The 13757-nt window shown below is 40.8% G+C and overlaps 1 protein-coding gene across 1 annotated transcript in view; it reads right to left on the minus strand.

The window, feature by feature from the left end:
• FLT3 (fms-related tyrosine kinase 3) overlaps positions 1–8588 on the minus strand; it is a gene marked incomplete at its 5' end in the record, with an annotated part of 28514 nt that extends 19926 nt beyond the window's left edge. The window contains 7 exons of the mRNA XM_010182978.1: positions 1853–2006; positions 2088–2227; positions 2843–2979; positions 3834–3951; positions 6078–6193; positions 6818–7020; positions 8464–8588. Of these exons, the coding sequence (XP_010181280.1) occupies positions 1853–2006; positions 2088–2227; positions 2843–2979; positions 3834–3951; positions 6078–6193; positions 6818–7020; positions 8464–8588 (993 nt within the window). The remainder of the gene's footprint in view (positions 1–1852; positions 2007–2087; positions 2228–2842; positions 2980–3833; positions 3952–6077; positions 6194–6817; positions 7021–8463) is intronic.
• Positions 8589–13757: the final 5169 nt, after the last annotated feature.

Here is a 13757-nt window from a genome sequence, read left to right on the forward strand (position 1 = left end):
TTAGGCTAAAAGCTGGGATGGATCAGAAGCACAGTATGTTCCCATAACCCTGGAGGGAGAAGCATATCTGTTAGCTAGGTATGACAACATCCACCCACTTTAATCCTCTGTGTAATTAAATAAAGACATTTTTTCATCAGTAAAGCCAATGAGCCTTCAGAGATTTTGCTGGCATAAGGGGTATTACGGAGGGCACAAACAATCATTGTAGCTTGGTGTACCCCAGGCAAAAAATACCCCACTCAAAAATACAGCCTTCCAGGGAAAGTGACTCAAATATCCCCTGTTAATGTAACACATACTCACACCTGACAGTTTATGGTTCCAAGCAACCACTATTTCTGAACTGGGAACGAGTACTGAGAAAGAAGAGGATCTTGTCCTACCTCTACTCCACTCCCTGATCCCTACCTTCCTGTTTACTAAGAAGATGTGTGTAGAAAAAATGCCCAGGTATCATATTCAGTTATTGTAAGTGATGACAAAACTTCCTGCTCAGTGGTAGGCAGAAGCTGAAAAGAGGATATTGCACTAGGAAAGTAATTTCTGAGGAGACTGGGGTAAGTAGTTTCACTTCCTAACATTCCTAGCCTAGGTGTTGCATGAGAGCAACTACATGTAAGGTCAAATGTGTGGTCAGTGCTTCACAGCGCCTTGTTCTCAGGGCTACAGACTCCAGGTACACCAGTCAGAAGACTACTCCCAGTGTCTACTCCAGCAGCATGGTCCTAACTACAGCTTTCTTTTTATGCCTTATTTCCAGACTTATGCCTATTTGTATATTATTTCCATCTGAGAAACCAGGTTTGAGGCTGTTCTGGAGTAACTTCGACACCACTGGCTTTTAAAGCAACATGTTGCTTTAATAGAATGAAGCTTCCTTTGATATGCTTTTGCTTTTTTAAAATTTCAGGCCTTGTGTTAGGCAGATGGTTCCCTTCAGTGCCTGGAAAGCAGGAGACATGCAGAACAAACAATAACACTGGAGTAGCTGTCCCTCTATTTTCAGGTTTTCCTTCAGATCCATTACAGCTGCAGCAGCACTTCTGCATGGCAGCTTGTCAGCTCTGTCAGCACTTGCTATTCACCATCTCTCTCTGCTTACATTCTCCATTAACATACATTTTAAATTTCTTTTCTTCTACAAGTTCAATAGGTTTTGGAACTAAAGTTCTTCCCCAGATTTACTTTCTCATAAAAAAGTTAGGTGAAATGAAATGGCCACTAATCAGCCACTTTCTTGCCATAAGAGGAAATGGTTGTTTCTCATTTGTTCTGGGTTTTGAGTGGGAAAGCCCACAATCAAGAGCCTTCCAAATGTGGATTCCTTCCTGGTGGTCCCGGATCGGGCCTGGTACAGATTTGCTATCTGCTTTTTTCTGTATAAGAGGACATGAAGGGACTATACAAAACAGCAGAGTGGGGACCACAAGAAGCCCTGCCTTACCTCCCTTGCTCCGGTGGTGGAGCAAAGGTGGTGGAGCAAAGGTGGACTCAAGGTACCATACGTGAGTGAGGGGAGAAGCAATGGGAGCAAGTGGTGAGGAGGAGGCAGAGGTCATGGCTGCACCTTTTCAAAACCCATACTGGAGTCACAGCAGGACATTTTAAAATGGGAATTATTTGAAAAGCAATATAAATAAAAGGTTGATTATCTTCAGGTACCATAATGACTCAGTTCAGATTAATCTCTTGGTTTTCCTGGACTGCCAGTAAGTGCAAACAGATTTTGTTCCTTAGAAAAGGAACAACAAAACATGCACTGCATACCTGCAAGCAAAGAACTGCCACGCGAAAAACGAAGCAAAACAACCTACCAAGGGACAAAATTAACACCAAGGGTTGAAATTACCTAAAACTGTAACCAAAGCAGTTTGGTTCGAATGAACAGTAGAAGAACAGGTATAATGCCCAGAATCGTTCCTTCCTGCTGCTGAAGCAAATGCATACTGGATCCGAATCGCTGAGTGATCTGTTTGATATTCTAATCCTCCAAACTGGTGATCCTAGTTTTAAACAGAGATGCCCATTAAATCAGTTGATAGTGCGCAATATTACCTATTTTAAAATATTCCCCATCTTCTTACCTCATCAACTTCTTTGTTTTCAAAAAAGAATTTTATTCCAAATTTATAACTGTGGTAAACAGCTCTGCATCTGATCAGCAATGGTTCCCCAACTTTAAGAAATAATTCAGGTAAAGGTGCTGCTTGTCTTTCATTTAAATCTACAAAATCAAAACATTGTCACTAAAACAGTAACTGTCACTTTGCCTGGAAAAAGGCTCATTTAAATAATCTTATTTTCTTCTAATGCTGTATAGACATCCATTATTATACTGTAATGATAATTAGAATTTGTGAAAATTACTCATTAATCATGAAATCAGTAAATCTGAAGGATTTAGATGTCTCAAATAAAATTCAAGATACAAGATATCTATAGGGCACAGTTCAGCACAGTGTTTAGCTCAGGTCAGGTTTATATTAAAAAAACAGACAAACAAACCTGAATGTATACATTTATTTATAATTATTTATATATGAATACATTTACGAACACTTTGAAGAGTGCTTCACTGCAACACAGCCCTGAAACATGCAGAAAAATATAACAGATGTTTAGGAAATGCAGAAGAACAAGACATTTTTTACAGAGACCACAAATAGCTATTAGAATTTACAGTTTAAATGTGAGACAGAGCAATCATATTCACTGTTAGGTTTGTTCCAGTGAATACAAACAAGTAGCTTAGCCCAGAAAGCGTACTCAGATGAGCAGTGCAACTAATTTCAGCCACAGGATTCAGCTCACATGTAAATAATCCTGAGAGGGAAATTACCTAATGTAAAGAGGCTGGTGCATTCTCTGCCCAGGTCATTAGTTGCACAGCACCATATATGACGTTGAAATAATTCATATTGTACCTTCTGTATGCCATCTATTTCCCCAGTGTCTTCCTGAATTTTATCAAGGCAACTGCAATTACAAGCACAATTATTCATTGACTCATCTGGTTAGCCTCAAGCAAATAAATCTGATAAATCTCCAAACCATGAGAATATGCAAACAATAGTGTGAAAACTGGATCTTACATAGCTGAATAGCAAGGAACTAGGAAAGGTGAAGATAAGAAAATAAAGATCTCACAGCCTAGGCAGAAATCTGAGCTGAAATGACCTGAATATGCTCAAACTGGCTCATATACAGGAAATGCTGTGACTAAAATCTGGACAGCAGTGAAATCATAGAGGCTGAGCTTTCATGCCACATCTCTGAATTTCTGCTCGTGGGAGCTGCTGCAAATCCGGTGGCTGTTATGAGACCCAGATCCCAAACTGCCACACTGCAGAGAAAGGCACTATTCCCACTGTTAGTAGAATCAACTTTATATGTTAATAGAATGAAAAAAAAAATAGCTTGGAAAATTATGGTTCCTTGTAACATCTTTCCAGGTCTAATCCATTCATGCTTCAAAAAAAAGTAAAAAACTAGAGGGAAACATACCTTTGATTTGCTCTAGTGACATCTAAATAGTGGAATCTACAATAACTTTTTCCAAGCCAAGACCAGAGTTTCCAAAAGGGCACAACAGCCCAAACTTCTAAAAAAAATGCACTCCAAAAAGTGGATCATGCAGGCACAAGTTTTCAACCAGCACATGGATATGCAAGCCAGCAGAGCTCATCTTCAAAAATTCTGACCCAAAAGCTCTTCAGGTATCTCCTCAGCTCACAAGGCACAGCAAGCAGTACAAAGCCTCCCTCGTCTTCTTCAGAAGAAGGAAAACTTTCAGTTCAGAGATACAACATAGATATAAAAAAACACCATACCTCTTTTCAGGTGTTTTGCAAAATATCCACTCCACAGAGGGCTGGGGGTAGCTCTTAGACATGCACTCGATAGCATCTGATTTTTCCCCTTTCCTGAAATATGGTTTGGCTGGTTTCTCTGTTAAAAATCATGCAAATATTTAGGAATGCTGAAATAATTTTGAAACAGTGTTTTGCATATTTGTACATGAAGTTACAAAGCTGTAATTTGTTTGGGGAAGTTTCAACACTGAGTGAATAGAAAGTTATTCTGCCCTAGGGATATTGTGAGTTGGTCTCACAAGGTTTTCAGACTTGATTGTTAAATGCACAGCTTGCTGGTATCAAAGGCCTGCCTCTATACACCAGAGGATAACCCTGAGACTGATACTGAAAGGTGTTAATTTGCTGTGGTCGCAATTCATTTCACTGGGCAGGAAATCACAACCCAAGACCCATGGCCTTTGGTGGAGTATCTGTTGAGACAAAAAAGTCTCTAAACAAAATGGGATCGTTGCAGGCTACTAAACCAGATCAGATACATGATGGGCAAACAAGGGGTGATAATGACTTCTGCTAACCAGCAGACTTCTCTATCCTGTGTTTGTAACCTAGAGGGGAAAAGGTTCCTAGACAACTCCCACTCCCCTGAACCTGTCAATTAAGCACAAAAATTTAATGTATTGAAACTACTAAGGATTTGACTCAAAATGAAAGGCACTGAGTATGGTTTTAGCTCATCTTACAATGAAATTACAGTTTCCACCTGGAAGAGTGACATTTTCTTTAGAGTTGTACTTCCATTGCTTGCAAGGTAACATGCTAAGGTGAAACTAATGCTTCTGGCTTTTAAATTTCTTTCTTCATTTACCTCTTATTAGCTGGGCCTAGAAGAGGTTTTTTTTTCACCTATAGAGAATCACATCTCAGTTGAAGGATTCATATCTAGCCTGAAGGATTTTATGGTAGATGTAATTATGATATTAGATTCACAGGAGCAAAGAGAACGCAATCCAAGCAATTGATATGGAAAAGATCTTTATCAAGTCTGTTTTAAACTACTCTTGCTTGCACATGTAATAACATTTTTTACCTCTAAAGCCTAATTGATAGAGTAGAGAAGGTTATTTTTAATTAAAGATTTAATACCCTATCCCCTCAATGAAGCTGTTAAAATTATAATTGAGACATGCAATACACCTTCAAATAAAATAAGGAGAGACTGGAGGTGACACTTCTGACACCTGAGAGAGAAAAAAAAGTAAAACAGAAGAAATAGTTTAAAACCAAATGAAGAGGGAATTAAAAAATGTTGATTAGTTACAGTTTATTAAAAGCATGGCAAAACTTTCTCTAGAATTTTATCTTTAAATTGGCCCTTTGCAGACAAAATAATACAGTATTTCTCTTCTGTTAAAAAAATCATGTCAATGTGGGTCTTTTTAAAATGTTTTTGGACACCCATACTTAGAAACAGAAGCTTGAACTTTGTTGCCTTTGCATCAGAGATGTCTCTTGTGTGATCCTTGAGAAAATTCAATCAAATCTGCTCCCACTGAGAGCCTTTCAAAAAGCCACACCTTGCACACGCTCTGTCATCAGCATTTAACAGCAGTTAAAATCTCAGCTTCTTGGGCACCTGAGCAGCTGCAGTTCTGTGTTTTACCCTAAAACCCAATAAACAAGTAAAGGCTGGCACTGAGAAAAGAGACTTTGTCTCTCTCCTTCCCTCAGTGGTGCCTCTTGCTGCCTACATTGTTGTGAAAGGAAAAGCTGTAGGAGAAGTGCAGAGACCCAGAGCCAGGCACAGGCAGAGAAGCTGCAGAGTGGGACAAAGCATGGCTTCGGTGCACCAGACACCTGGAAGTAAAAGGGACATCCTGATCTGGCCTCGATAACAGCCCAGCCAATAAACAGGTTAAGATGCAAGCAAACAAATCTAGCCTGCGGAGCTTTGAGAGGACAAAAACATCACCCTCGATTTGTCCCTCTTGGCACAGAGGGGAATCTCTCATAGGGGAGAAGAGAGCTGCTGTGCATTTACATCTTTATTTGTTCATTTGCATGGTTTATTGACTGGCAAAGGTTGACTCTCACAGAGTCTGTGGTTTTGACTTCAGCCTCTGAAGACAGCTCCAAGTCCTATGCAAATATAGGAAGATGCTAGAAATGCAGCATGTGAGATCTGTGTTGCTTTGACTGAACTCGAGCCTCTCCTCTTGAACCTATTGATGTAATGACCCCTTTCATCTGAGCTATACTTACTTCGGATGAGAACAGGCACAACTACCGTGTAATTGCCGGTTTTACTTATGATCGAGAGGGTGTATTTTCCAGCTTGTGCTTCTTTCATTTGGGAAAAAGCCAAAGACATAACATATCTATAAAAGAAAGTAAAGCTCTATTTGTTATCTAGAAGGTAATATGCAGCACACAAAATAAAATGTCAGCTCTTTAGCTCTCACAAAAAAACCCTTTAGAAATACTAGTATACATTATTTACATAGAGCCCTTCAACCTGAATTGTTTCCATCATGTATCCTCCTACACAAGTAGCATATAGGACCTTATAACCAGAGGTACTGCATGCTTATCGCTGGGCATTGGGAAGGATGGACTTCCTGAGCTTAGGAGAGCTGGGGAGGTCCAGAAGGAAATGCCTTACCTATAGTCCCATCCTGCATGTTTCTCAGGGGAGAAATAGCTCCAGGTTCCAGCCCAGGTTTGGTTGTGAGAATTAGGATGCTGTTGCTGTTGTTGTTCCTGATGTGCAGTGTGACCCTAACAAGTCACCTCATACCTCAGTTTCTTTGACTATAAAATCACAATTTTGCCTCACATGAGCACTGCAAAGCTCAAATTGATCGATGTCAGAAAGTCCCTGAGAACTTTCATGTATGATGCTGTTCAAATTAAAATAATGAGCTTATTTCAAGGAAATAGGTGGCATTCTAAAAGAAATTATCACTTATAGGTTCTTTCATACAGTGCATTCCTTGACTCACCGATTCTCCAAGTCCAGTGAAGGTTTACAAGCTTCGCTCTCTTTAAAGAACCAAAAGCATGAAATAATCTCTGAAATGTTCATTATCACTCTTAATTCAATATCTTCAAATGGATTGACTTCCACATTTTTAGTTGGTTCATAGATGTTCCAGGTTCCTTGAGAATTCAAATAACAGCCAAGATCTTCCCAAATGTTAGAAATCTGCAGCACAAGAGGACAGATTTTTATGTATTTCTTAGCAGTTTGTTTTATTTACTTTTTTGCATTCAAATATTTTTAAAGGATACTCTTCTGGAAAAGCTTTCGTAAATGAATAATGCCTCATAATGCCTAAATATGAATACAAATTATACAAATAACACCTTCATCATACCTTCATTTGTTTCCATTGATTTGGTTTTTTTGTTTGTTTGTTTTGGTTTTTTTGGTGTTTTTGTGTGTGTGTGTGTTTTCGTTTGGTTTTGGTTTTTTTGTTTTGGTTTTTGTTTTTGTTTTTATTTTGGTTTGGTTTAGGTTTTTGTTTTTGTGGTTTTGTTTTAATTTATACTGTCAAACTTATTAATAAATATACTGAATTCTACTGCAGGAGGAAACACTACAGGATTCCTGTTGAATTAATTAATTCTGTTCTCTAGGCAGACATCACAGAACAATTTTAACCAGAAACAGGGTAATTTTACTCTGTAATATAGGTTGCTCTTTCCTCTCCTTTTTGTTTCCTTTCATGTAGAATCAGAACTATAATACAACCTTTCTGTTTGGGACCTCAAAGCAAAGGCAGGGCAAGAATATTTTTCTTTTAGCATCCTGCTGCTTGTCACTGCATAATTTGGCTAGAGTGCTCCTCAACTCCTTGGGGGCTCTACTGGGTAAGGAACATCTGGGCTGGGTGTCTTCACACCTTTCATTTCCTCACTATTGCAAACAGCTAAAGGGGAATCGCAAACAGAAAGAGAATATTACAGTCATTCTGAAAGCCACTAACAAATTAAAGCATTTCTGAGCTCAGCTGCAGCAAAAGGTGGCTCATCTGAAGAGCAGCCCTAAAAGTCTCCCTTATTTTGGTGGGTGAAATTTATCTGGTGTAAGTTTATGAAGGGACGGAGGTCATTGCACCCTCTGCCCCATACTGTGCTTGGCCAGTCAGTTCTTCTCATTCCTTGCTCATTCTTTTTCCCTTCCCTTGACCTGAGAAGTGTCTAGAGATAACAGCCATATTCCACCTCGTCTGATACAAGGACAGCACAGATTTTCCTGGCATACCTTAATTTGTTATCCAAATTATTGATTTATTTGTCCAAGAATGAAAAAAATGTCATAAGAGAGCCTCAAACCAAGAATTCTGAGGAAACATTTTAATCATAGGTGTCAGCTGCTTTATGTTTTGACCACAGACCTCTTACTGTTCTTCTGCCATTTCAAAACTTGGAGTCAGAAGAGAAAAAAAATTATTCGTATTGGATTCCCTATCCAGCTTTGGTGTCTCTGTCAAGGTTTACACCAGACAGTACCTTGGCCTAACCCTGGTTACTTTGACTGTGACATCCCCACAGCCTAAAGGTTTAGGGTGATGTAAGCTTCTGGGAAGGTATTTCTGGAACAGACAGGAATATTTTATAAGCAACTTGTTCTCTCTCAGATTACCTTAGGAGACACCAATGTCTCTGGTGTTCCTGAATCCTCATCTTTCTGGCTGATAAACACACATGTAATCTCAGATGTATTTTGATTCATTGCAGAAGTGAAAGTAACTGCTGTCATAAAGAGAACTGTAAAACAGAAATAGAAAATGAATGTAATCATGTCTCTCTGATCAGGGATTATAATTTTAAGAGAAATAAAACCCAACAAAACTGTAGAAAGTTTACATATTTTTTTTAAAAAAGCAGAAGGAACATGCAGATATATTGCGAGCATTTGCAGACTCTGTTTTTGTGTATTGAAGCTGAGGGGAAGCACTATTCAGAGAACCTTTCAAAAGCACAGATACATCACACTTTAGAAGTATGTCCCCTAACATTGGATGAGATGCCTAAAGGCAAAAGCCTTTATGTATTATGGAGGCTCCTTTAGAAACCGTGCTACAAACCACAGACTCCCTCTTGCAGCTCACTTCTGCATCAGTGTCTCTGAAAGGGCCCTGCAGCACCAAATGCTGCAGATGCAGGCCAGCATTTGCCCATCATGAGCCAGAGGATGATAATGCACCATCTCTCCCATTGGCACCATCCCTCCCACTGGCACTACAGATGTGTCCAGGTCAGAAACACTCCCCAACCACGCATTGCTCCTGCTCACTGCTCAGCTCACCCAAGGACCCAAGATCTAGCCTTCCCTTTCCCTTCTCTCCAGGACAGGCTGTATTTGATCTGCCACACTCACTGGAGACTCTCCTGAGTCTTTCTGATGCAGATTTGTGTGCCCCAGCAGCTCACAAGTGAGGTCCAGGTTAGACGCTTCTTCTCTTGAGCTGCGATTCACAGCCTTGTGCTCCTTCCCCTCTGGGAAGCAAACCAGGCAGCAATTCCCACTCTTTTGAGGAAAGTAGATGCAGAAAGTGGAGGGCAAGGAAGAGTAAGCCCATGGCTTTCTCCTGCTTTCTCCCTTCTCTGTATCTCCCTGGCTCTGTTATGCCCCAAGAGCCTATACAGCCCTGGCAGCTCACTTGCCAGCTCCCAGCCCTGGCAGGAGAAGCAACTGTCATTCTCCTTCTGCATAAGGAGCAGTGTGGGAAAGCTTCTGGTGCCTCAAAGGCATAATCTCTCCAGAATGCTTCATATGAGCCTTTCTGCAAGGACTGCAGCTTGAAAAGTCACCTTTTAGCCTTAAAGGAGCTGTATAGTAACCACGCCCCCACTGTTGCACATAAACAAGAAAACCAGATGTAAGACTGCACAACTGACAGGGTGAAATGTGTCTGATATCCATTAAGTCCCAAAGCCAGCCCTCAACACCACAAATAAGCACCGAATGATAAAATATCATCTCTCTCCTGGTGAGTGGGAAAATTTCTGCCCTTGGGTCTTGATTTTTTGCTTTTCCATTTTTTTTTTCCCCCTCAGCTCCTGAGATGGTTGGACATGAAGCAAGATGCAGAGTTGAAAGGACAAACAAAGGTAAATATATCAGGAAGCACCTGAAGGATGAAGGTAATGAGACTGTTTCTGCAGGTGACAGAAAAAGCAAAACTGGAAAAAGAAAGAAATGAGTAAGAGTTGCTGCCATCTCCTTTTTGATGTTTGTTCCTTCTAGAGCTGCCTGAGCTCTCAGCTGGGAGCATTTTCACAACCTCTTCTCAGACCTCTTGGCTAATGTGGATTAAGACTGAGTCCTTCTCATTCAGACACCTCACATACACTTCATTTTGGGTGACATCTCGCTCCATTGGCTGTAATGTTGGCACTTCTTGAGATAGTGAGTGTCAGTGGGTAGCTGGAAGGCAGGTATGCATAAGGTATCTACAGCAAGCATGCTGAATACCTCATCATCAATGTAACTCAGGTTTCTAGCCCTTTCACTAGCCTTTCATCGAGTCCTTCTCTGCTCAGCTTTCTCCACTTCTGTTTGTTGGCCACTTTAGCTTTCACCCTTTTCAAACCATAGACCATCTGACCGGTTTACAGCCATTGGCTTAGCTAATGGAGACCCACCTATGCCCACTGATTTCCAAGACACATTAGCTGAAACTACCTGAAAATAGGACCTCCAAAGTTCAATTAGTTTGGCCTGTTAAGCATTCCCTCACTTCAGCTTTCTGCTCTGTAAACAGTTTTAGCTTCTGATCATACAAGCAGAGCCAATTTATCCCTGGCTTTACTCCACTCACAGTGCCTTGTTAGCAGGATGCCTAATGCTGCAGTCAGAAAGGGAAAGATGCATTCAGACACCAACAGGGAAAAGATTTGCAGCTAAGAGTTAGGCAGAAGCAGACAGATGTAGCAACCAGACTGTGAGTGAGACATGCAAACAAGATGTCTGATGAACTGGAACTGCATCTGTAAAGGATGGTATGTGGGAGTATAAACTGGAATAGGGAGTAGTGAACCCTCATGTATAAGAGAAAATGGGACTTCTCGTCCTGTTAAATGTTAGAGTTTGTTACTGCTGTCCTCTATCTTTATTCCTGTGAAATCCAGGAAGGTTTTTAGGGTACAGAAGGATATTTTGAACCTGAGATGATTCCAGCTGCTTTACAGTGATAAAAAAATGAGTAATGTGATAGTCAGAAGTATTTAGAAGACATGAAGTGACCTGTAGGTCTTAGAGAAATCCATTACATTGACAAAATAGAAATTGAGAGCATGAATGAGCCTTTCAGAAGAAGCAGAACCAAGAAAAGAAATATTGGGAAAATGGCAACGCTCTGATTCACCGTCTTGATCTTTCAGGTTCTAGCTGGCCTGTTCAGGGACTGTTGTTATGATCTACACATCAGTCATCCTCCCAAAAGTAAGAACTGCAAAGACTGAAAGCACTGGGTAAGGAATTTCAAATATGTAGTGTGCATAACCATATTGTGTACCGCCGAACTGTAGTGAAGCTGAAATGGAAACAAATTGCTGCCTCTGAACAATATTTGTTTATGCCTGCTTTCCGTCTTCATTATCTTCTCATAGGTTATACAAAAATAAATGCAGTAGGAGAAATCTTGTTCTCACTGAAGGCAGACAAACCTCTAGTTGCCATAAACTGAGTCAGGATTTCATCAAGATGTGTAGGCACACACATAGAAAAATGCCTGTACAAGTAAAAAAATGGGCTTACATGTTATGGTGTTGAGAAGAAAGGCCTGAATCTACTGGAGAGATATCAAACCAAGACACTATTTTGAAGCTAGTTCAGCCATCAGATGGTTCACCTAATGGAACTGCTTAAAGAACTTTATTTTCAAATTGGAGATGACTAAAGCAGCTTTTGGAAAACTGGGAAAGCCACTCCAAATTATGTTGGAAGTTTGAGTTTATCAGAGAGTGTAGCTGAGGAACTGCAGCACTGTGAAGGATGAATATAAAACCTTTCTTTTCATACCAAGGGATGTGTCTTGTGTTTGTGTTCAGCTCAGGGTGCTCAGTATTTTACGTAGCAGTCAGGCGTGTTCTAGACAAAGAGCAACCTTCCACTCTGCTTTGCAGCTCAGGACACTTACATAGAGTAAACTGCATTTTGCATCTTATTTGGCTTCTAACTGTTTTCTCTGGGTGAGACTCTCTGAGTCAACTTTACAAAATTTTCTTTCTGATTAGAGAAGGTAGAAGGACCCTTTTTCCAGGAAAGCTACAGTTCTCCCACAGTCATGTGCTGCCAGAAACAAATCTGTAGAAGTGGTGACATGGATAATCCTAATCAACATGCATTAACTCTTAAAAACCCCACACCTTTGCATGCAGCTGCATGTTTCTCAAATCACTCCCAAAGCAGTGGATCCTGAAGTGAGAATTTTATTTAATATAAATATGATAAATATGAGAGAGAGAGAGAATATGTAGAAAGAACTGATCTTAAATGCATCCCTCCCTTTTACTTATATTTTATTTCTCTCAAATAAAACTTAGCTTTTCTCCTCCCTCACCATCTTCTAGCACACTTTTCTTCCTTAGTTTCTTCACCCTTTCATCTTAAATAACCCCCAGCTTACAAAAAATTGTATCCCTTGAGTTCATTTTCACGTGATGATGGGGCCAGGGGTGTTGCTCCATGTTGCAGAATAATAACCGTGTTAGAACAAGGCTTAACAAGCAAGGTGGGAAACAAGATGCCTCTGTTGCAGCTCATGCTAATCCTGAGTAGCTGTTGTAACACTGGATGGGGTACATCTAGGTCAGGACCAGTCACTTATCTGGTCTTACCAGTTAATTACAACAAACATCACGTGAACTGACTTAATTATTTACAGTCATGTTCAAGCACGATTGAATTTGAGATGGGGAAAAAAGCCCAACCCTGTGGAGTGTGATAGCTCTTCAGGAGGGTTCAGTGGAAGGGAACCGAGAAACTCCAGGCTGGAATCACTGAGTGGAAAAGCAGTGAGAAGAAGGGAATAGGGGAGGCTGTGCCATTTCGGGGAAAGCTAAATTAGGCTCTGTGTACTGAGTCAAAAACTAATAATGAGAAACAACACTGTTATAATGGAGTGTTCTGGAATGCTACTGTCACCTGACAGACTCATTTGCCACTGCCTGCAAACCCTCCACCTGCGTCATTTTTCTACCTGGATCAGCTCTTCCCCCCTCATTTTCCTCCAGCCCCCCGCTTTTAGCCCCTGGAGCCGCTATGCCATTACACACTGTTTCTTCCCGTGGTTCTGCTGCCCGAGAGAGGAGCCCCGGTGCAGAGGGGGTCGGGAGCTGCCACCACCACCTCCTCGGCGGGGAGGGGGCAGACGACTGCCGCCAGGGGGCGCTGCCGCCCCGCGCAGCGCCGCGCAGCCACGCCCGTGGCCCTGCGATCCTCCGAGGCCAGCCCTGGGCACACGCTCGGCCCTTTGAAGTGCAGGGGTGTTCCCCGAGTGGTGACTCATTCGACCAGTTGGACTCCTGTTTGCTTGCAAAGGAACTGCCCTGCACTTTTTTTATTCTTAGAAAATGAAACATTAAACAAAAAATCCTTGTGAATTTTTCCATAGATTAATTAAATCATCGATGATGAGTAACTGAGGGTTTTTTCTTCTCTTATTCCACGGGGTCTTCAGCAAACATTTTCTGTTTTTCTGTTAAAAGACAGAAATCTTAAAAATATTGACGCTTGCTGGGAATATCCCATGGTCATCCTTACATGGCTCAGAAAGGATTCTGACTCAGTTCCATTATTTTGAAAAAAAAATTTTAAAAAAAGGTATTTTTTGCACAAGAACAACTCGTGCATACACAGTAAAAGTTTCCTACTCACCAGAACATCTTCAGACAGATTGTGCCCCTATTTGTTATAGTGGTCTCAAAAGC

Source organism: Mesitornis unicolor, unplaced genomic scaffold (genome assembly GCF_000695765.1).
Source record: "Mesitornis unicolor isolate BGI_N332 unplaced genomic scaffold, ASM69576v1 scaffold34804, whole genome shotgun sequence".
NCBI lineage: Eukaryota > Metazoa > Chordata > Aves > Mesitornithiformes > Mesitornithidae > Mesitornis > Mesitornis unicolor.